At 33.9% G+C, this 25,598-nt stretch overlaps 1 protein-coding gene across 1 annotated transcript in view; it reads right to left on the bottom strand.

The window, feature by feature from the left end:
* The window catches only part of Pcnx1 (pecanex 1), a 151,168-nt gene that overhangs the window by 47,374 nt on the left and 78,196 nt on the right, over positions 1–25,598 (bottom strand). The window contains exons 11-16 of the mRNA XM_019204323.2: positions 24,305–24,507; positions 17,020–17,173; positions 6,760–6,792; positions 3,710–3,881; positions 3,133–3,243; positions 1,062–1,153 (exon numbers count right to left, since the gene is read on the bottom strand). Coding sequence (XP_019059868.1) covers positions 1,062–1,153; positions 3,133–3,243; positions 3,710–3,881; positions 6,760–6,792; positions 17,020–17,173; positions 24,305–24,507 — 765 coding nt within the window. The remainder of the gene's footprint in view (positions 1–1,061; positions 1,154–3,132; positions 3,244–3,709; positions 3,882–6,759; positions 6,793–17,019; positions 17,174–24,304; positions 24,508–25,598) is intronic.

Here is a 25,598-nt window from a genome sequence, read left to right as displayed (position 1 = left end):
TAAATATGTAAGGTCATATCTACGTGGGTTTGATTACAGAAACTAATAAAGTATTCTCTAAATAATGAAAAAAAGAATAAGATAAGACTATAAGAGCGAGAAGCAATTTAAATATGTTCAGGGACCATTTTCATCTCCAGAATTAAGGATTATTTCAATGTTACATCATTGCCTTTTCTCTTTTACTTTCCTTTTTAGTTTTACTTTAGGATTCCCTATTTTTAATGTTCATACAGAGATTTCTTTAACTGAAATACCGAATAGTTTCTTTGGTGTGAAAAACTATAATAGTACACAGGATCCTAATGAGACAATTAATAATGTGAAATAGGAAGTAAAGGGCTAAAGGTGTAGGGAAACTGGGAAGGGTGGGGGAAAGGTAATAAGGGAGAGGAAAAAAATATGAGAAACTGAAAAAATGGAAATGAAGTGTTTGTAAATGGGGAGAGGAGGAGGGGGTGAAAGGAGGGCAAGGACAAGGGAAAAAAATGAGAATTATGTAAAGGTATTATGTAAAGGTACAGAAGCCCAATGATGAATGTAATTGTATTGTATATCTAGATTGTACCAATAAACTGAATAAAAAGAAAAAAAATTATAAAAAAATTAGTATATTAATTTTTATAGCAAACATCTTAACAGCCCTTGAACTTTTTCTTAAAATTTTTTAAACCTTGAAATGTAAAGCAGTAGTTACACAAATTCTTAACTAGAAACTTAATTTCATATTCTGTGATTACTATGCACATCCAGATTTTAAATGAGCCTAATTTTTATAACATATTCCTAATATCAACCTATGATTATTGTATGGAAAAGAATTTTCTTTTAATAATGGTTAACTGTAAATGCTTTCAGGGCTGCGGATGAAGGTCAGTGGTAGATCACCTGCCTTACATGTTCTCAATATAAATGAAAATATGAATGATGTTCAAGATATGAAGACAATAAAAACTGATGATAAAATGGCACCAGGGAAAAAACATTATTAGTCAATTTAAAACAATCATCATATAGAAATGTAACCTTAAAAACAAAACATATTAGAATTTATTGCTTACCTTTAAAGCTCCGTAACACAATCCATACAATAAGGCCACTGCCACAATACTACAGATAAAACTGTAAAGTGCTGCAAGCAGGCTTGTGGTGGCTAGACCATAAAGGAAGAAAGATAGTTTATAAATGTCTATGGAAAAAATTAAAAGATCATAAAAGAGCATTCAAAATATTATGTGAAATACAACAATACTCGTTTGACTTTTAAACATTCAGTTATTTCACTCTGTACTTATCAAAGACTTTGACATGCCAAATATTTATTACCTCTAAATCTTTGATATAAGATAAAATATATTCATCTCATAGCAGAAAAAACACTGATGGTATCATTCAAGTCGCATTTTATAATAACAAAAAGTACTAGGAAATGAAGTTTGCAGGTGGATTACTACTGAGATATTACTTTGTGTAAAAAAAATTATGTTAACCACAGTAATAAATTTGTATTTCCATGTATTCTCACAAAAAAGTGCAGATCTGACCACTAACAATAACAACAAAAGAGATCCAATGGGATTACTGATAATAAGAAACAAGGATGGTTAAGATGGCTAGACTTTATTTTTAAAACATATGAGACAGATTTTAACTTACATTATGGTCATAAAAGAAATCCATAGAGAAATTTTCTTTCTGAGAGATTATGAACATAATACCTTGCACAAGTTTGTAAATAATAATATGACAAAGCCTACTCTTATAAATTACCTACACTAAGCCCTCACCACACTATTTAAATGTTAACACTGCTAACAATCCCCAGATACTTCTATCAAGCTGTGGCGGTTGATTATCAGCTGTTTTAAATTACATGCCTCTAAAAAAACTTTAAAACATTAAAAAACACTCTAGTGTAATATAGAGCAACATCGAAAAAGTTTAGTTTCTATTTAAAAGTTAAGCCATAATATCAACATTTTATCAGCAGAGATTATTTTAATGCACACACAGTACCTGAAAGATAAATAAGGAGTGCAAATATGAAGTGAAGAAACAATGGAGTATAAAGTTATAGCATTTCCCTTCCTTTTCAAATATTTTCTGTAGTTGTAAATTCCTCTTTTGGTAAAATGCTGAATAGTTATAGGAAACAATGGTAAACCATGGTAGCGGTGAATAAAGTTCTGCAAACCACTGTCAATTCCAGAGTAATACTGGTATCATCTTATTTTTTAAAACAAAATAAATATATGATACAGGAATAATTCCACAAGTTATCAAGTTATAGCCACACATTCTACTCTAAAAAACAAAAATATTTCTTAAAAAGCTTATTTAATAAGAAAAATGCTTTTAGATTCTGGTTTTGGTTTTCTATTCAAAAGATAAAATAGAGCTCTAAAATAAAAAAATATGGACACATGAAAGGAAATCGTCACTTTAAAATCCAAATATAACGCGAGGCATTAGACCTTAATTTGAAATAGCTCTTTTACAAATATCTCCTAAGTTTATATACTGGTTCCATGTAAACTCTCTACAGTAGTTGTCCCTTTATCTGCAGTTTCATTTTTCAATTCCAGTTACCTGTGGTCAACTTTAGCCCAAAAGAATTAAATGGAAAATCTCAGAGAAAGGAAGAGACCAACTACATCCATATAACTTTTATACAGTATACTTGCTATAATGGTTCTATTTTATGGTTAGTTATTCCTGTTAATCTCTTACTGTTCCTGATTTATACATTAAACTTTATCACAGACATGTATGTACAGGACTGGAAAAGGCAGGAGAGATGAGGTTTTATTCTATGGTATTTACTGAGGGTCTTAGAATGTATCACCCATGTTTAAGAGGAAACAATTGTACATATAACATTAACTTTCAAACATTACTTTATTACTTTTTAAACATTAATTTCATTATTCCTAGCTCTTTTAGTAAAGTTGTAGACTTGATTACTTTTTCCTTTCTATAAATTAATTGCTTTTCAGTCTTCAATTTTAATGTGTCCTTTGTGTATTATTGATTTTAAAATGAAATGGGAAAAGTACTTCAATATTTAGTTTCTTACTTTGTAATGTATAAAAGTGATAATGTAATCTGTGACTTTTATAAAGAAGTACTCACCATTACCACCAAAGATATGAATATCCAATTGTTCACAAAGATACATTACAAATGTGTTCACCTGAGGCAGGAGACCAATGAAAAATACTATTGGGAAACAGAGTGTAAACACTATAGAAGGAAAGAAGAATATATTAAAAAAATATATATTGTATATATTGTTCATTTAAAGATCATACGCAATGAGAAAAACCTAAAATTAATATAAATTACTAAGCAATTTTAAGATAAAATTTAAAATTATTGCTATATAACTGACTTCAATAAAATTTTTCAACTATAAACAATACCTTTTAAAATTATTTAAGCCATTTTCATATAAAAGGAACCTAAAATAAAGAATTTTTTAAAATCTCCACTGCATCTTCTTCAAGAAAAAAAGAATTACTACAATATTTGTTCATTATTGGCTTTTTCACTCATAATATCACTACAGTTTTGTTCCTTAGAGAGGGTGACATCAAACAGCAAACTAAGATTATTAAACTATTTTGACTTATATAACAGATTTATCATGGAACTGTTTGAAAACAAATACATTAATGTTAAGCTCAGAGATATTTTAAAGATGACTCACCTATAACTAAATCCCTGGCTGATATAAACACCAGTGGGTTGGTGAAAGTTATTCCATATAATTTGAACTTGGTTGTGGTAAGATTTCTGCTACCATAATCCAAGAGCCAAATAAGACCACAACATAAACAGAAGTAAACTGGTCTACTGTAGGCAATGATACGATTATGACCCTGCAAATGATATATATTCAAAAAGTCAGTTTAGCTCATTTTAAAGGTCACTTTAGCAGTTAAGATCACTGATGGCTTGTAATCTCAGGATGCAAAATATTTCCACGTAGAAGGCAGTTTCAGATGTTACAGAAGGAAATGAAAAACACTTTAGGATGAAAGAAGAAAATAAATAATACTATGAAACTGGATTAAAATTAGAGGTATCAGTATCAACTCATTATTTCACTATGTATATAAATTGATTCAGAAATAGATACATATGTATACCACCCACATCCACGTATGTAAATGTATATATTTCCTATCTTCATCTACTGAGATGACCCAGGACCTATGATATTCTAGCAACCAAAATCACTAGCATCTAAATCTTAGTTTACAAATAACACTATTCATGAAAAAGAACCAAGGTTTCTTACAGGAGAGGCTGGTTTAGAGTTAGGGTAAGGGAAGTGTTAAACCTGGACCATGTTGTTACTACAAAAGGAAGTAGTTAAGAATGACGGGAACATGTCCAAAGGACACAGGAAGCAGTTTGATGGGCTCCCAATGGCCAAATCAGAGGCAATTTGAACATCAAAATAAGTAACAGTGACATTACAGTTCACTTAGTAAAATAATCCATGAGTTCATACCAATACAAACATAAAGGCAAAAGAAAAAGCTATTCCTTTTAACAAGCAAAAACAACAACTGGTAAATGTGGAAGGAATCATGTAATTAGATAATTATAATATGGCAACCATCAAATGATAACTGATTCAAGCAAGAAACACCAGTGCATACTAAAACAAGTAGACAAAAATTTGTGGAATAGCAAAGCCTTTATACAATCTCAGAGTATCTCCCAATGACACATTAAATACAAGAGAAAAACAGGAGCACATAGTAGAGTAACAGTCTTTAGGGGAGTGGGGAAGGGTTTGACTTCCTAGAGGGGATTTGGCAACAATGGACACATTTTTATCACCACAGTTGGGTGGGAGCACTGCTAGCATCATCAGGTGGAGAAGTCAGAAAGGATTCAACAATGAATAAGACAGTGCCCCATTCACCTCAACAAAGAACTGCCTACCCCCAATGTTAATATTGCACAACACTACCTTCACCCAAAAAACCAAAGTTAGCATCACCAGTAAGAGGATAAATTAACATGTTTTGTGATAACAATACATTAAAAACAACACATCACTTTTGTATATTCCTCTTTTTAATATATGGCCTGTATCTAATCAGTCAAATTGTGGGATAGTGCATAAGGTAACTGGCCATTAGCCACCAAAATTTTCAACATCATGAAAACAAAATACGAGAAATGCTTCAGATCAAAGGAGGCTTAAGTGACTAAATGCTTTATCAAGGACTTTTTACTGCCAACTGAGACAATAGGCAAAAACTGAGGAAGATAAGTAGACTGGAAAATGGCACTGCATTGACGTTAACATCCTAACTTTGATGATTATTGAATTAATGAAAATTTGTCTAGCAAACAAGCACTGAGTTATAGAGAGGGAAAGGGACGTCATATCTGCAAGGAGAGAGGGGGAAAAGAGGAGAGAGACAGAGACAGAGATAGAGGGAGAAAAGAGATCACGTGCCAGAAAAGGATTAAGCAAATATGGTAAAAGGTTAACAGGACATCTGGGTGAATGGTTTAAGAATTTTTTACTATCTTTGCAACATTTCTCTAAGTTTGAAATTACAACAAAATATAAAGTTAAAAAGCAATGCTACCATATATCATTACCCTTTAAAAATATTCTTACAAAACAATAAACATCATCAGGCAAAAGAAAAGCATTTCCTTCCTTGTTTTCTTTTGCTTATCTATTGCTATTAGCTATCCTAGTATATGAATCAAAAAATATATTCCTGAAAGTTTACTTCTGAACTTTTTTTTTTCAGCTTTAATTGAGTTTATTGGTACATTTTAGGGATACAGTACAGTTACATTTATTGTTGGGATCTTGTACCTCTACATGACAAGTCTTGATTCTCATTTTTTCCTCTTACCTCTGCCCTCCCTTCACCCCCTCCTCCCCTCCCCATCTACAAACACTTTATTTTCATCTTTTCATTCTCTCACATTTTTTTCTTTTCCCTTTTTACTCTTCCCCTACCCATCCCACCTTCCCTACACGTTTAGCTCCTTTCTTCCCATCTCCACATGTCAGTAATCTTATCAGAATCTTATGCATTGTTGCAGATTATTCACACCAGGGAAACTATTTGGTATTTACACATGTATGACTTATTTATTTCACTTAGGAGTATATCTTTAATATGTATCCATTTTCCTATGAATGAATCTATTTTCTCGTTCTTTATGGCTGAGTAATTTTAAAGACAATTTCTATCAAATATTCAGACTAGCTATAAAACAGGTATGTCATATAAATGCTGTTAAGCAGATACTTTTGTATAGTCACAAAGTAATAACAAACTTTTCATTTCATTACTTAGTCCAAAAGTCTAAATACCAGACTAACATATCACACTTTTATTCTTGCTCCCAATGACTAAAAAAGCCAAGTAAGTTTTCACTCTTCTATTTGTAATACTATTCACAATTATTCAAAATTTATTAAATGCAAATAATCAAATCATGAGTATACATGAATCATGTCTAAATTGATAACTTCCTCTTGAAACAGGCTATCAAAAAAGCAATTACTATGCTCATTTCAACCAAGATTTAGAGTCAACCAGTACAATGTCATTTTACTGCATGCTAATAAATCACCTATACAATGTGCTGAAACGCAGATGAGAAAATAATAACATAAATCTTAAGTTGGTCCAATGCATGCTGGTGGGGGGGGCTTTGATAAATGTTAATGAACTATGAGTTACAACCATATTAAGAGTAACTTACATGTCTGGGAGAAGAAGAATCTGGCTGAACACTCTAAAGATAAAACAGAAAGATATATTATACTACTGAAATCTCAGTAATTTTATATACAACTTTCAAAATGTGAGAAGTGATTTCAACTAAACATTCCACAGTCAAAAGCTGACCTATATTAATTCTGTTTCAAAGATGAAACATCAGCTCCAAACACCAGTGCCACTGTAATATTAAAAACTGTGTTTTCCCAGAATCTTACGTCAGTTAATTACTTACTTTGGTTAATTAACAATTTTAATCTATCTAGCTTAGTATTTCTGAAAAGGCATAAGGTAGACAAATTCAGCTTACTGTGTGGCTCATTACTACACATAAATATAGTTACTGTACAATTCTTTCTCATGCAACATTCCTGTACTGAGGAAGTACACAATTAATCATTGGTTGGCGTACAGTTCTGCTTACAGATTCCAAGCTTAGTAAACAATTCAGTGGTATCTGTACTAACATATCCATTTGCATATCAAAATAACCAAGGCAGTTCAGTTCTTACCTTGTAAGAGATTTATTAATTTCCTACAAAAACTATTCTAATGGTATTACATAGCTACTTCCCAAATCTTAACTTTTCTTCCAAATTACAGTTCATTTTTTCCTCCCAATGGTTTACTGAACAATTTCACCAGGCTGGTCTTTCACCACCCTACAATTCCACATTAGATGAATTTCACTGAATTTGGCATTTGGCCCTACACTGGATATGAGTTCAGGTAACCTTTAAACTCTTTCAATCTCAACACCTGGCTTCTAAAGCCGTTTTTTCTTCTGCCTTTCTCATTTTTGCCTGTGACATTATTCTTCTTCTACTCTATTACCTTCAAAGATCTGTTAGTTTTTCTCTATTTAACCATATTAACTTGAAAGTAGTAAAGAAAGTTAATAGAATAAGCGACACACACTATAGAAGGAATGAATTTAAGTGGCTTAAGGCAATAATGGGATAAAGTGGTTGATATAAAAGCAAGAATGAGTAAGAGTGTTTGCCTAGCATGTAGGAGCCTGTTTTGATTCCCAACACTACAAAAATAAATAAAAAGAAAAACTGTTAAAAAGAAAAAGAAAAGCAACAACAAAGACCAATGACTTTAACATAGAACCATGAAGTTTAATAAACAGTACTTGGTTATTTGTTATCAAGGAATTAAGAAGGAAGGAGCATAGACTTTAGGATTTGAAGTGATATATCACTGTCAAATGCAAAGAAATGAGAATGGAAAATGTTAATTAGAAGATGATACTGTGCTATATTTTACTAAAGCTTGCGAAAAAGTGAGATATAAATCTGGACTTAACTCATTAGGGACAACAAATAAAGTAATAAAAAAGGATGACTTCACTGGCAAGGAACTGTAAACCGAGAAAAAGGTCAAATGAAACCCTAGAGAATTTTCATAAATTAAAAAGCAGTTGAAGGAAGAAAAAGACATCAGCAAAAGCAAAGAGCATTGCCAAGAACTCCCAAGAACTACTGAATTTATGCAAAGTCACAGAGCAATAGTGAGCAGGTCATGGACATGAAGAAGGTATTAACAGATGCTAAATAACATGCCACCCAGAGAATAGGGAGACAGAAGGCCTACAATTAGCACTCAGAAGTCCAGGGATTTAGCTCAGTGGTTCTGCCGCCTGCCTCGCAAGCACAAGGACCCGAGTTCAATCTCCGGTACCAAACAAACAAACAACGACAACAAAAAAAAGCACTCAGAATGATTCTAAGCAACCACAAAGACTGTAAGTTCAGTACTGAAATGAGGAAAGCAAACACGGACAGGTCTAAAAGAAATGGAGCAGATAACCTAGGTAACCTAGATGACTAGAGCTGGCTTATTCCCTAGAAAGGGAATGAGAGATAAGAAAAGGAAGTGGAGAGTATTAACCTAAACAGTTACCAGTCTACACAAGGACTCTTCAAACTAACATGTACAAGGCAAATAATACAAAGCAAAGGGAAACTAAGATAGGAAACAGTCCACACCAACTTTAAAAAGGTGAAAATTTTGTTGTATAGAAGTTGGTATATTTGATTCTCTAATTTTTTAAAGCTTAAAATTTACAGTAATCGGTATTTGTGAGCCATTATTTTAAAAGTACTAATATGATACCAAGCTTCTCCTTTTGATGTTCCAAAATAAGAAAAACCATATACTGGGTTTTGACATTTTATCTACTAATGACAGATTTTTTTTTAAATTTTGCCCCCAGAAGACTCAAAAGATAGGAATGGGGAAGTTAATGTTTTTTTGTTTGTTTGGTTTTTTTGAGACAGGGTCTCACTATGTAGCTGAGACCGACCTGAAACTCACTATGTAGCCCAGGCTGGTCTCACTCGGACTCACAGCGATCCTCCTACCTCAGCCTCCTGAGTGCTAGATCACAGGCATGTGCCACCATGCCCGGTGGGAAAGTTAATGTTAATCAATCAAAAGGAAACTTTTTGAACACAAGGAAATTTTAAGAAGGCAAATTCTTATTTTAACAAATATTTTAATTACAAAGAAATCATTTTTTTACCTTTATTAAATTTATTGGCACATTTTAGGTATACAATACACTTACATTCATCACTGTACCTTTACATGACTAATCTTGGTTCTTATTTTTCCCCATTCCCTAGCCCTCCCTTCACATAGTCTACCCTTCCCTGTTTACAAAGACATTGTTATGTTTTTCCTTTTCACGTATTTTTCTTTTCCCTTTTTACCTTTCCCCTGTCCCTCCCATTTCCTTTACTCCTTTAGACCTTTTCTTCCTATTACACAATATCAATTATACATTTTGATCCTATTAGCACTTTGTTTTTCACACTAGAGAAACTATTTGATATTTACACATGTGACATTAATTTCACTTACAAGTATGACCTCAATGTGCATCCACTTAGCTGTAAATATCTGTAGTTTCTCAATTTTTGTGGCTGAGTAGTACTCCATTATATATTTTAAAAATCACATCTTTATCCAGTCTCTAGTTGATGGTCAACTGAGCTGTTTCCAAATTTTAGCTATTACAAATTGTGCTGCTATAAACATGGGTCAGCACATACTGATGTGGTATGATTCTTTTAATTCTTTTGGGAAGATACCCAGAAGAGGAATAGCTGGGTCAAATGGGACTTCTAATCCTAGTTGTTTGAGGTATCTCCATATTGATTTCCACAGTGGCTGTACCAGTCTGCACTCCCACCAATAATGAAGAAGAGTTCCTTTCTCCCCACAACACCACCAGGATTTGTTATTGGTTGATTTCTTAACAGCAGCCATTCTTACTGGGGTGAGATGGGATCCCAGTGTTGTTTGCATCTGCATCTCTCAAATGACCAGTGAGGTTGAACATTTTTTCATATGTTTATTTGCTGCTTTTACTTGTCTGAGAAATGTCTGTTCATTTCAGATGTCCATTTTTGGATTGGATCTTTATGTTTGGGGGGTCTGATTTTTTTTAGTTCTTTATATATTCTAGACAGTAGACCTTTGAGGAACAACTGGTGAAAATTTTTTCCCACATTGATGTCTCTTCATGCTGGTGTTTTCTCTTGCTGTGCAGAAGCTTTTTTTTTGTGCTTGCAAGGCAGGCAGCAGAACCACTGAACTAAATTCCCAGCTCTGTGCAGAAGCTTTTTAATAAGACATCCCAGTTGATTCTTTGTGCTAGTTCCCATGCTACTGAGGATTTGTTCATAAAGTCTTTTCCTATGCTGATATCTTTAAGACTTCTATCTAACTTATCTTCCACCAAGTTTAGTGTTTCTGTTTTAATATTTAGATCTTTAATCCATTTTGATTTATTTTAGTGCATGGTAAGAGATATAGGTCTAGTTGTAATTTTTGGCAAGTTGAAGCACAATTTTTCCAGCACCATTTATTAAAGAGGCTATCTTTCCTCCAGTGAGGGTGTTTGGCTCCTTTGTCACAGATAAGGTGGCTGAGTGTGTCTGGAGTTGTTTCTTTATCTTCTAATCTGTTTCACTGGTCCTCAAGTCTATTTCTTTGCCAGTACCATACTTTTGCTATTCTAGGTCTCCTCTTGCTCCAAATGAATTTTTGGATTGTTTTCTCATGGTCCCTGAAGTATGCTGGTTGGAATTTCAACTGGGACTGCACTGAATCCATATAGCAGTTTTGAAGTATGGCCATTTTCACTATGTTGATTCTTCCTACCCAGGAGCAAGGGATGTCTTTCCATTTTCTTATATCCTCTTCAGTCTCTTTTTTCAGAGTGTTGTAGTTCTCAATGTAGAGGGCTTTTGTTTCCTTTGTTAGACAAATTCCTAGATATTTGATTTTTTTTTTTGGATGCTATTGTGAAAAGGATTATTTCCCTAATTCACTCTCAGTGAGTCTACTATTTGTGTACAAGAAGGCTACTGATTTCTTAGTGTTTACCTTGTATCCAGCTACTTTACTGAATCTGTCAAGTCTAGAAGTTTTTTGGTGGAGTTTTTTGGGTCTTCTATTTAGAGTATCATATGGTCAGCAAATAATGACAGTTTAACTCCTTCCTTTCCTATCTTTATTGCTTTTATTTTTTTCTCTTGTCTAATTTCTGTGGCTGTTTCCAAAACTATATTGAATAGGGGTGGTGATAGTGGACATCCTTGTCTTGTTCCTGAAAGCATGAAGGCTTTCAGTTTTTGACCATTTAGTATGACTCTGGCCGTTAAGTTTTCATAAACAGCCTTTATCAAGTTGAGATAAAGACCATCTATTCCAATTTTCAGGATTTTTATCATGAATGGGTGTTGAATTTTGTTGAATGCCTTTTCTGCATCTATTGAGATGATCATATGGTTTTTGTCCTTGATTCTGTTAATATAGTTTATTACATTTATTGGTTTACGTATGTTGAACCATCCTTGCATCTGACTTGTTCAGGTTGTACGATCTTGATGACCCTCTGTATTGTTTGCCAGTATCTTATTGAGGATTTTTACACCTATGTTCATTAGGGAGACTGACCTGTAGTTGTCTTTTTTGGTTGGTTCTTCCCTGGTTTGAGAATCAAAATAACACCTGCTTGCAGGAATGAATTTGGAAGTATTGCTTCCCTTTCAATTTCATTGAAAAGTTTAAAGAGTAGTGGCAATAGCTCTTCTCCAAATGTCTTGTGGAATTCAGCAGTGAAGCCATCAAGACCTGGGATTTTCTTTGTTGATAAATTTTTAATTACATTTTCAATTTTACTGATTGTAATTGGGGTGTTTAGAATTTTTATAACTTCTTCGTTCAACTTTGGTAATTTATATATATCTAGAAATCTGTCCATTTCTTCTGTGTTTTCCATTTTATTAGAGTACAGGTTCTTGAAGTAAGTACTGATGATCTTCTGGATTTCTGTTGTGACTTTACCATTTTCATTCCTAACTGCATGAATATGAGCCTTTTCCTTTTTTTTTTTTTGGTGGTGGTACCAGGGATCAAACTCGGGCCCTTGTGCTTGCAAGGCAGGCAGCAGAACCACTGAGCCAAATCCTGGGCCCTTTTTTCCTTTTTTGATAAGATTAGCTAAGGGTTTATCGATTTTATTTATTCTTTTAAAAAACCAACATTTTGATTCATTGATTTTTTTTTTGTTATCATTCTTTTACCTTGTATCCAGCTACTTTACTGAATCTGTCAAGTCTAGAAGTTTTTTGGTGGAGTTTTTTGGGTCTTCTATTTAGAGTATCATATGGTCAGCAAATAATGACAGTTTAACTCCTTCCTTTCCTATCTTTATTGCTTTTATTTTTTTCTCTTGTCTAATTTCTGTGGCTGTTTCCAAAACTATATTGAATAGGGGTGGTGATAGTGGACATCCTTGTCTTGTTCCTGAAAGCATGAAGGCTTTCAGTTTTTGACCATTTAGTATGACTCTGGCCGTTAAGTTTTCATAAACAGCCTTTATCAAGTTGAGATAAAGACCATCTATTCCAATTTTCAGGATTTTTATCATGAATGGGTGTTGAATTTTGTTGAATGCCTTTTCTGCATCTATTGAGATGATCATATGGTTTTTGTCCTTGATTCTGTTAATATAGTTTATTACATTTATTGGTTTACGTATGTTGAACCATCCTTGCATCTGACTTGTTCAGGTTGTACGATCTTGATGACCCTCTGTATTGTTTGCCAGTATCTTATTGAGGATTTTTACACCTATGTTCATTAGGGAGACTGACCTGTAGTTGTCTTTTTTGGTTGGTTCTTCCCTGGTTTGAGAATCAAAATAACACCTGCTTGCAGGAATGAATTTGGAAGTATTGCTTCCCTTTCAATTTCATTGAAAAGTTTAAAGAGTAGTGGCAATAGCTCTTCTCCAAATGTCTTGTGGAATTCAGCAGTGAAGCCATCAAGACCTGGGATTTTCTTTGTTGATAAATTTTTAATTACATTTTCAATTTTACTGATTGTAATTGGGGTGTTTAGAATTTTTATAACTTCTTCGTTCAACTTTGGTAATTTATATATATCTAGAAATCTGTCCATTTCTTCTGTGTTTTCCATTTTATTAGAGTACAGGTTCTTGAAGTAAGTACTGATGATCTTCTGGATTTCTGTTGTGACTTTACCATTTTCATTCCTAACTGCATGAATATGAGCCTTTTCCTTTTTTTTTTTTTGGTGGTGGTACCAGGGATCAAACTCGGGCCCTTGTGCTTGCAAGGCAGGCAGCAGAACCACTGAGCCAAATCCTGGGCCCTTTTTTCCTTTTTTGATAAGATTAGCTAAGGGTTTATCGATTTTATTTATTCTTTTAAAAAACCAACATTTTGATTCATTGATTTTTTTTTTGTTATCATTCTCATTCTCTTAGTCTCCATTGCATTGATTTCTGCTCTGATCTTTATAATTTCCTCCCTTATATGAGCTTTAGGTTTCTCTTGCTCTTCTTTTTCTTAGGAGTGTAAGATTCACCATTAGGTTATTTATTTGAGTTCGCTGATTTCCTAATGTAGGCATTCACTGCTATGAATTTCCCATGTAAAACTACCTTCATTGTACACCATAGATTCCTGTATGCTGTACTGGCATTATCATTAAATTGTAAAAACTGTCTAATTTCTTCTTTAATTCTGCTGTGACCCATTGGTTGTTCAGGAGAGTGTCATTCAATTTCCGTGTTTGTGAAGTTCTTATGGTTTCTTATGCAACTGATTTCCAGTTTAATTGCACTATGGTCTGATAATATACATGGGGTAACTTCAAGTCCTTTGCATTTACTTAACATGTTCTATGCACTAGCATGCAATCTGTTTTGGAGAATGATCTGTGTGCAGCTGAAAAGAATGTATATTCTGATTTTGTGGGGTAGAACACATAGTAGACCTCTATTAAGTACATTGGTTCAAAAGCTTGGTTCAGGTCTAGTATTCTGTTGTTGATTTTCAGTCTCGATGATCTATTTGTGACAATGTGGTATTGAGGTTCCCTGCTACAATTGTATTAACACTTATTTAGTGTTTCACATCCCTTAATATTTGTTTTGTATAGTTTTAGTGTTTGGTACATATATATTTATGATTGTCATCTCTTCCTATTGAATTGTTCCCTTTACAAGGATGTAGTGACCTTCTCTGTCTCTTTTAATCATTTTTGGTTTGAAATTTACTTTGTCTGCAAATAAGATAGCTACCCCTGCTTTTTTCCAGGTTCCTGTCACATGTAGAACTGTTTTCCATCCTTTTACTTTTAGTCTATGAGTTTCTTTTTCAAGTAGGTGTGTTTCTTGTATACAGCATATTGTTGGATTTTGCTTCTTAATCCATTCTGCCACTGTTTCTTTTGATTGGTGAATTAAGGCCATTGATATTGATGGTTATTAACTGATATGTACTGATTTATCATTGTCATTTTATCTTCCTGTTGTTGGTTCTTTCTTTTTTCTCCCTCTCCCTTTAAATTCTTGCCTATTGGATTTGCTCTGTTGGGCCTTATAGAGTTCTTTTTCTAGGATATTTTAAAAAATTGTTCAGAGTGCTAGTTTGGTATACATGAAGTTTCACAGGTGTCCTTTGTCATGAAAGTATCTTATTTCTCCATCAATTATGAAAGATTATTTTGCAGGATACATCAGCCTAGGTTGGAGGTTTTGCTTTCAAAGTTTGAAATACCTCACTCCAGGGTCTCTTAGACTTGAGAGTTTGTGTTGAAAAGTCTGTTGTGATTCTTACAGGTTTTGCCTTGCATGTGATTTGTTTTTTTCTCTAACGACTTGGAATATTTTGTACTTCTGTTGGGTTTCCGAGATCTTGACTATTATATGTCTAGGTATAGATTTTTTTTTCATCATAACTAGTTGGAGTCCTATATGCCTCACTTTATCTGCATGTGAAGTTCTTTTACTCTGTTTGGGAAGTTTTCTATTGTTAATTCTGTGAACAGTTTTTATCATTTGTGCTTTCTCCTACTTTTCTGTGGACTCTTATCAATCTTATATTATTCTTTGTGTCTTCTAGGAGCTGTTGGATTGATTTCTCACGGTCCCTTACTATTTTTGAGAGATCTCTCTTTCCGTGGTCACTGACCGCCAACCTGTCTTCTATAGCTGATATTCTGTCTTTAGATTGGGATAGTCTGCTATGTATACTTTCAATGGAGCTTTTAATCTCCTGGATGTCAGTCTGAATCTGTTTCATGGATTCCATTTCTTTCTTATATTAGGTGTTCATGGTTTCCCTTTCTTTCTATGCTGAGCATTCATGGCTTCCATTGTGGTTTTGAACTCATCTATTTTTTTTATCTGTTTCTGTTCTAGAGTCTCTAATCATGTCCTTTATTGTGCTCATCATCTCTGTTCTTTTTTTTTTTTTTTTTTTAATTTCCTGTGCTATCAGTTCCGGTAGTCCAGGTGGTTGATTATCAGACTTTTCCACCTTGTTTCCCCCAGAATTTGCCTTTGGTAAAATGAAAGACTGTGTCTTGCTTAGATGTCTTTTCATTTTTATTATTGTTCTTCGTACAGTCCTGGGTTGATACTTCTATATTACATACTGTTAAGTAACTTTGTTGCTTGTATTTACAACCCTTAGGAATGACTGATTCTCAGAGGTGTCTTCCAGATATAGCTGGTCTTTACGATTTGAGTCTCTAATGACTCTGAGGCAATCTCATTTTCATTATACCAGGAAAGATAACGATTAGATCAATCACAACACTAGCCCAAGTGATATAATCATCAACAACAATGGAATCAAGCACTGCTTAGAAAATGACAACTGTGGTAGTTATTAATCTATCACCTTAAATGTGTGAAATAAAATGATATTGAAAAGCAGCCCAAAATATGTTTACAATGAATAAACTGATCAACATAATAACTTTACCCTTTGGGATGGGGACTTAGAAAGGAGTAAGACCCTCTTACAATTATTCACTTCTGCTCTAACTCAGGGCAATGGCCTTTAATCCCCAATGCCTCTGGAGTGTAAGTGAGGAACAGGCACAGCCAGGAAGCCAGAAGCAGGGCTGGGGGATTTATGCTAGGTTGCTGGAAGCTCTGGTCCTCACCAGTCCACTGGGGGCAGAGAGGCCTGGTTTGGGGAGTGACCCATGCTGATGGCTTCATGCAGCACCCATCCTCACCATAGTTTTTTTAAAGTTTATATCCCTATTTTGTTCTCTACATAATATAATGTAAATATCCCTACCAGGAGCAATTCTACATAATTTTTGGGAAAAATCATTTTACAACTGAAATTATAATTAGGCTTAGTTTTCCTGCCTATCGGCCAGTTATGGCATGTCCAAATATAATTCAATTTTCGCCTCTGGTTACAACTAAAACCTCAATGAGCCAGTGATGCTGTGATGTTCCAGGGCAAGATTACACCAGCTGAAGACATCCCGGAGAGGAACAAAATCTTCACCTGTTACATCTGTAACTTCCCATGTACCTAACTTTCTCTCCTCTGAATCATCTGTAAAATTTGTTACTCCCAATGTACAAAATATTAGGGTCCTTCCTCTTTGTTGTCCAGAGCAGAACTGATAGGCCCAAAGCTCAGCTTCTTCTCTAAGTCTCATTTTTCTATCTTTCCTGTCTAATTAATTAATTTGCCTTGTGCTGTTGTGGCTTGCAGGAGACCAGGACTTACTGCAAGGGTTCTAGTAACATCCCCTTTTCCTGTTCCCTACATATCTCAGAGAAATTAATCCAAAACTTATCTTATTCAATGAAAGGGATGAAAATTTCTGACTTTTAACACAAATTTTATCTCACAGCATGAAAAAGAAGAGAGGATCATACCTTCAATAGTGAGTACTGACAGCTGGCTATGACCAGGCAGAACTGGAAGACCCAGATGTCTCTGAAGAAGCCTTGTATAAGAAGAATGGATCCCAAAAAAGCCACAAGAATAGCCAAGATGACAGCTAATACATTTTCTAGGATCTCACGATTTCTGTAAATAGACAAGATTTATGAGTAAGTGTATCATAAAGAAATTAAGAAGACTGAAAAAAGGGATGACATCAAAGTGAAGCAGGCTGGAATGTATTTCCAGTACAGTAGTAGGTTTGAATAGGTTTGGGATCATACTGAAAAAGAAACTAGTTTCATGTGAACACAACACAAATTCTTATATACAAATAAAGCAGGATACATACATTGTGGAGTTCTAATTATACTGTAGCTTTCATTTCTATTATAAAATATTTTTTCTTTTCTTAACATTTGCTTTTCTGCTAAGTTACAAAACAGTTAACCAATTTGATTACCAAAAAAGTAGGCATATAAAGAAAAAGTTAAATTTAAAAGATAAAACCTCAAAACAATGTCTAGAAAATTAAATGTGAAATATTTGTTATTTTATATGACAAAGTTTATAATGAAATTTTGATACTAAGTTTTTTTATTTCCCTTGGAATAATCCCCAAACTCACTTATTAGAATTACTTGACTACAGGCTCTTCAGTATATTGAGAATGAAAGTAGGGACAAAAACCATCGTACCTATCAAGTTGCTGAAACAATTCTACACTTTAGCAAACTGACAATGTAAAAGGAAAACATGATGCCCAAAATATTACAAATAGTAATGAAGGTGATTTTTATGCTATCTCAAAAAACTTAATCTACCTCATTATTTCTTGGGGAAGTTTTATTCATAAAATGCTAAACCACTACTTGCTCAAGTTATACACTTCAAAGAGTATTAAATGACATGGAAATATGCTCAGGTCATCTGCTATCTGAAGACAGCAGGACACAAAACCAAGCATATATGATGTATGTTGTTATTAAAAACATATACATGTAGCTTAAAAACGACAATAAGCCAAGAATGTTATTCTTTTGGGGGGGTACCAGGGATCAAACTCGAGACCTTACACTTGTAAGGCAAGCAGCAGAACCCAAAAATGGTTCTAAATACTTGGCCCCAAGAATGATATTCTAATAATGATTCTCCATAGAAGGATTAAAGTTTGTGTATCTTCAAAACTTTCTACATATTCACATTTTTTCAGTGAACAAAAGATTACTACTGAAATCATAATTTTTTATTTAATAATATGCCACATTTAGAAATAGGCCTAAAAATTCAAACATTTGAATTTTTACATTTGAATACTACTTCATTTAATAGTTCTACCAGATTATAAAAGTTTATCAACAGTGTTTTCCAATCAATAAACTACTAGTATTTCCATCTGCTCTTAGATGGCAGGTTATCAATTCCAGATTTGCCCAATCTGATGACTCCTTTCTACTTATCTGGCCTTGCACAATGTCTCCGTTGTAAATAAACTTGCTTTCCTTTGGCCTTTAAAAATTTTTCAATACTGTGGATCCAATTTATCCATCAGTTCTTTTAGTAATCTCATTTTTGGTGTCATAGCTAAGAAATTTTTCCTAAGTTTTTAAAAAGTTACCCCTATATTTTGTTTTGTTCTGAACTTTTACTCTTTTAGATCTCCTATTTAATTCAAAGGTCCATTTTCAACTAACTTTGAATATGGTACGAGGTAAGAATGTAAGTTCTTTAGTTTTACTTTTTATATATGGAAATCAATTGTTGAAAATACTTTTCCACTTCAGTGAGTTGGATATTATTTTGATGTCATCTAAGATTCAAGTTTTCTTTGTAATAAGGTTGCTTAATATAATTTCCATAGGGCAATTAAAGTCATGTATTTCTATCAAATGTACTCGGATAATTTATGTCCTTCAAGAAACTTATTCATTGTGAAATTTATTTACATATAACTGTTCATAAAGCAGTGGTATCTTGGACACAAACAATGTGTCCCCCCAATTCTGGAAAAGGTGGCCATGTCCATGTTTGTGTAGGAAAGATGTCCACGGTCATGTTCATCACTCACTGAAGAGTTCACAAACAAAAAGAAAATTCTGGCCAGGAGTGGTGGCACATGCCTGTAATCCCAGCACTTGGGAGGCTGAGGCAGGAGGATCACTGTGAGTGTGAGACCAGCCTGGGCTACATTGTGAGTTTCAGATCAGTCTCAACTACATAGTGAGACCCTGTGTGTGTAAAAAAAAAAAAAAAAAAAAAAAAGAAAGAAAGAAGGAAAATTTTGTCAAACACCTTTTTATGTGAACCAAATTGTTCATGAACTGAGGTACAACTGTATTTTATTACTCTTTTAATACCTGTAGAATTTGTATTGATATAGCTCACATTTCTGCTATTGGTTATATGTGCCCTTTTTTTTTTTATTGAGTTTATTGGTACATTTAGGGATACAGTACAGTTACATTCATTGTTGGGATCATGTACCTTTACATGGCAAGTCTTGATTCTCATTTTTTCCCCTTACCTCTGCCCTCCCTTCACCCCCTCCTCCCCTCCCCATCTACAAACACTTTATTTTCATCTTTTCATTCTCTCACATTTTTTTCTTTTCCCTTTTTGTTCTTCCCCTACGTATCACACCTTCCCTACACCTTTAGCTCCTTTCCTCCCATTTCTAAATGTCAGTAATCTTATTAGAATCTTATGCATTGTTGCAGAATATTCACACCAGGGAAACTATTTGGTATTTACACATGTGGGACTTATTTATTTCACTTAGGAGTATATCTTCAATATGTATCCATTTTCCTATGAATGAATCTATTCTCTCGCTCTTTATGGCTGAGTAATATTCCATTTTATAGAAAAACCACAACTTCTTTATCCAGTTTCCAACGGATGGGCAAATAGGTTGTTTCCAAGATTTAGCTATTACAAACTGTGCCGCTATAAACATGGGTGCACATACTTCTCTGTGATATGATTCTTTTAGTTCTCTTGGAAAGATACCCAACAGAGGGATGGCTGGGTCAAATGGAACCTCCAGTCCAAGCTCTTTGAGGTATCTCCATATTGATTTCCATAGTGGTTGCTATATGTGCCCTTTTTTGTTGAGTGGGGTGGCTATATGTTTTTAATTTCACTGATGTTTCCAAAGAACCAGCTTTTTGTTTCCTTGATCTTCTCTATTGTTTTGGCTTTTGTTTGTTTGTTTTTTCAGTTTGCTCTCATAATTGTTTTACTCTTTACTATTTTCTTTCTTCTCCATAACTAGGTGTAAGGTGCTCTTGTTTTTCTAGTTTCCAAAATGGAAGGTGAATTCACTGATTTGAGAGCTTTGTTTTCTAATCTAGGTTATTTAAGATTATCAAATTTTCCAAAGAACTACATTAGTGGAATCCCAAAAATTCTAATACACTGTTTTCGCTTTTTTCTAGTTCAAAACACTCTCATTTCCCCTATTTCTTTCATGAAAAGAAATACTATTTATTACAATTTAATTTCACTGTAGTAGAGATCATATTATTATGAATCCTTTTTAAAATGTGTTGACTCTTATCGTGACCTAGAATATAATCTTGGTAAGGCTACATGAGCATTTTAAAAAATATATTCTGCAATGTTTATTGCAGCACAATACACAATACTTGAGATACAGAAATAATCTACATGTTCACCAAATGAATGGACAGAGGAAATATGGTATATATTTACACAATGGAGTATTATTAACCACAAAGAAGAATGAAATTCTGTCATTTAAAAGAAAATGATTGATCTGGAAATTATGATATTGAGCAAAATAAGACAGGCTCTAAAAACCAAATATTGCATGTTCTCCCTAATATGTGGAATCTAAAACAAAAAAGACAAGAAAGTAAAAGGGGGAGCATTATTAGACAAAAGGAAGAAAATAAAAGGGAGGGAGAGGGAGTATACTTCAGGGGAAGGCCATTAGTAAAATAATACACAATGAACACACCCCCAAATGTAGAACTAAGGGGGCAGGCAGGGTAGGATGAGTGAAGGTAGGTAACATACTAATTGAAGTATGTTACATGCATTTATAAATCTAACCTGATTAAATCAATTTTTAAAAAGTGATAAAAAACTGAATGGTATTAAAAAAGAATATTCTCATGATAGATTGATTATTCCATAAATATCAATCAATTCAGATTGAATGTTCAAGACTACTATATCTTCACTGCTATAGTTTGGCTCTTGAATGTCCCTCAAAGGCTTTATATGGAAAGCTTGGTCCCCAACCTGTGGCACTACTGGGGAGTGGTAGAACTTTTAGAAGGTAAAGCCTAGTTAATGGAAAGAAGCTAGGTCACCGAAGGCATATTTAAAGGGACTATTGAGACTTAGCACCCTCATTTTTCTCTTTGCTTTCTGGCTGCCATGAAGTGAACAACATCCTCCACCATGTGCTTTACCACAGGTCCAAAAGCAAAGGGCCAAGTGACCATGGACTGAAGCCTCCAAAACTATAGGCCAACAAATCTTTCCTCTTTGTAAGTTGTCTACAGTATTATGTCACAAAAATGAAAAGCCGTCTCTTTTTCTACAGGGATGCTGAAATGAGCTATAATTGTGGATTTATCTTATTTTGTAGGCTCTTGCTTTGTGTCTGGGATAGAGGTATTGGAGATCAAAACCAAAGTAAACATGTGTTCTACCACTGAGTTATACCTCCAGCCCATAGGTATTTTGAAGCTCTGTTTTAGGTGGAGAACCACTGAAGATTATTAAATCCTACATGTTTATCAACCCCTTTTCATTATGAAGTGACATTTATTTTGTGACAGTATTCTCTGTTTGGACTTTATCTAGCATTTATACAGATGGTCCAAAATTCTTTTTGCTAGTTTTAGCATGATTTGTCTTTCTGTCTTTTAATTTTTAACCTATTTGTTTTTATATTTAAAGTGCATTTCTTGTAGGCAGCACAGAATCTTTTCAATCCAGTCAAACAATTTAAAAAAATTTCTGACTCTCTAATCTTGTCATTTGCTTTCTTCCTGTCCTTTTTATCTCATTTTAATGCTTTATACAATTAGAATAGTTTTTATTATTTTATTTTCTTTTTTGACGTAACAATATAACTTTTATTGTTAGGTGAACGTGATAAGCACTACACTATAGAAACCAACTTTTGTTGTTTTAGGGGTAGCCTGCAGACATGTTCTATATGATGTATTTTATATATGAATTCTTCTTCACTCAATTTAGTCCAGGCAAGACAAAAGGTTGGATACCCATGCTAGTTTATTATATATATTTTATGACACTATACCATCAAGGGAACAAGAAACTTGTATACTTCTTTCTTCTCTTCTAAGTCTTTACACTTATTGTCATCATTTTTATATGCAATGAGCCACAAAATCCATTATCACTTTGTTTAAAGTCAATTATCTCTTAAAAGATTTAATTATGAAGAAAAATATCTTATACATTTACTCATGCAGTTACTTAACATTCCTAGTGATCTTTATTCTTTTAGGTAGGTCTACACTTCTGATATCATTTTCCTTCTGCCTTAAAGAAATCCTTCAATACTTTTTGTAGCGTAGGTCTACTTGTGATGAAGTCCTCTCATTTTTCCTCATTTGAAAATGTTTTTATTTCTCCTTGCCTTTTAAAGAATATTTTTACTGGAAAAAAATTTTTACTGGTATAGAATATTAGGTTGAAAATTATTTTCCCTTCAAATACTTTCAGTATTTCTAACAATAAAATTAATATCTTCTTATTCTTGTTCCTCCATACAACAAATTTTTTTCCTTGTGGTTTTTAAGATTTTAATCTCTGGTGTTGACCAGTTAGTTATATGTTTTGGTGCAGCTTTCTTCAGGCTTCTTGTACTTGGTCTTCACTAACGCATAATTACAGTTCTTACCAAATTTGGAAACTTTTCCATTACTTCATCAAAACCTGTTCTGTATACCTGCTTCCTTTTGAAGTTGTCCCACCACAGCTTACTCTCATTTTGCTTTTATGTTCCTTTCATGAGAGATTCGGGAGACTCTGTTTTTATTTTTCTGTTTCACTCTGCATAGTTTCTATCATTATACCTTCAAGTTCACTAATCTTATTTTCTATAATATCTAATCTATCCATTAATCCCATTGTGTATTTCTTTCCTTCCTTTCCTGTTCTCTTTCTCTTCTTCCCTCCCTCCCTTCTTTCTTTCCTTTCTTGTGAGGAACTGATCCCAGAATCCCATGTATACCATGAACTGGTACCATGTACCAATGAATTATACTCTCAGTGCTCTAGTGCATTTATTTTCTCAGACATGGTAATGTTCAACTCAATAAATGTGATTTGGGACTTATTCTGCTAATTGTCATATCTATGCTGCTTTCAGGATGGTCTGTATTATTCCCTTCATTATAGGTCATGTTTTCTTGTTTCTTTGCACACCTGGTTAACTTTGACTGGATGCCAGAGAGGATGAATCTTAACTTAGTATGTGGAGGGTATTTCTAGATTTTTATAAATCTTTGTTTAATTATGCTATATAGAAACAGTTTATTATGCTATATAGAAACAGTTCGATCTCTTTAAGCCTTGCTTTTATGACTTATTAGGTAGATCTAAAGTAGTGCTTCTCAGGTCAATGTAAAGTAGTAGTTGCTTTTGTTTCCTTGGACTCCACCTACTCAACTCAGGAAGTCTGCTGGACTCCATTTCTACTGCTCTATTTCACAACCTAGGAACTCTCTTCATGTTCCTGGGGCAAATATGGGGTCACATCATCTCTCAGGAATCACTGTCCTCTGTTGTCTTAACTCCAATGTCATAAAAACTACCGTTTCATGTATTTTGTCTGTTTACAAAGGAGGGTAAATCTAGTACTGTTATTCCATATTGACTAGAAGTAGCTGTTAGTCACTAAATTTGCCACTCAACTAATGTGTAGGGCTAAGAAACAAGGAAACAGAATTTTCCTCTTAAAACTTTCACACTGAGGATCATTTTACCTACAGCACTAATAAGATTATCAATACTTTATATTCTACACTTCAAAGACCAGTTAAATGGCTGTTGATATAAAAAAGATATCTTTATATAAACATTAAAATTTCAGAAAGTTTTTATTTTTTTCCTAGTACCAAGGGATTGAACTCAGGACATTGCACTTGTGAGGCAGGCACACAGCACCACTGAGCTAAATCCCTGTCTCTCAGAAAAGTTTTAAGAAGATAATCAATCTAAGGGTACAAAAACAGAAAACATATCTTTCATATCATACTGTATCCTCACCTATCAAACAGTGCCAGAAGTGTGAGTCTGTCAAAGTTAATGCCAATCCACAGCTGGGGCAGGATCCAAAAGCGGTAGTAATGTTTAACCTTTTGAGCAGCCTCTTCTGTTGGACCATAAGTGGCTGCCAAGTCAGGGCTTAGATCAATGTCCTGCTGTTCCAACAAATCTGTATCGATGGTCAATAGTCTATTCAACCGAATCTGTGGGAGAGAGAGCTAAAAGAAAGTCAGCATTGTAAAGCTTGAAATATTTTTAATCAAATAATGTGTTAGGGTTACTCAATCAGCTCATGTATTTATCAAAGCTCCCGAATACTCTAGTCCACCCCTTCAGAAAACTATGATCGCTAGAAAGCATAGAAGGTAACAACAGAAAGTCAACTGAAACAAAAAAAAATTAATCAACAGACTTTTGGGAAAGGTTTTATTAGGAAATGTGTCTGTAATCTTAAGATTTTATTCTTGTATAGCTAGCAAATCCATCAAAATCACTTGCAGTAAAATGTCAGTGACTTCTCCCTATCACGTTTAAGCTCTTTTCTCATTAAACTATGAATATCATTGTTAATGACAAACCTTAGCCCTTCAATTCTCATTTCCATATACGGTGTCCTATCACTGCTATTACCATTTTTAAATCTCCTCCTCCTTTTGTTTCGGTAGGCTGCTCACCTGAGGCTCTGCAGAAAATTACTACACTATTTCTTCTAGATAACCATATCCTCACTTTCCCCTTCACTGAAAACTTCAAAAGGTTACTGTTTCTGGCACAGTGCTACACAGTATTTTGCTATATCAAGGTTCCCATTATCATTTAAAAGTGGAAAACAACAATGTAATCATCTTCCTCCTTTTGCTTTCCTATTAAGTTTCCAGAAATACACAATAACAAAAAGAAAGTCTTTGCTTTTCAAATATGAATGTGAACATAGTCAAGAAAATTTGCTTCCCATATATAACACAGCTGTTTCTATCCAAAGCTTTGACAGATACTTCACAAAACACTTTTATCATCCTTGCTAAGGTTTCTTAAATTTGGCACTACCAACCCTTTGAGCCAGATAATCCTTGTGGGGGCTGTAGAATGTTCACAGCAGCCACTGGAAGATGTTTCACAGCATCCCTACCCTCTATCAGTACATGCTCCCAGTTATGACAAGCAAAAAATGTTTCCAGACACTGCCAAATAGCCACTGGTTGGAAACCACTGCTCTATACCAATTTACATCTATAGTTTTAAAACCCTATTCATAACTCATCTTCAGAGAGCCACTGAAGGTTAATTCCTTTGT

Source organism: Fukomys damarensis, unplaced genomic scaffold (genome assembly GCF_012274545.1).
Source record: "Fukomys damarensis isolate Sample0158 unplaced genomic scaffold, DMR_v1.0_HiC HiC_scaffold_21, whole genome shotgun sequence".
Taxonomy (NCBI): Eukaryota; Metazoa; Chordata; class Mammalia; order Rodentia; family Bathyergidae; genus Fukomys; species Fukomys damarensis.
Note: the sequence above shows the minus strand (reverse complement) of the source record. Positions and strands in the feature narration are given on the sequence as shown.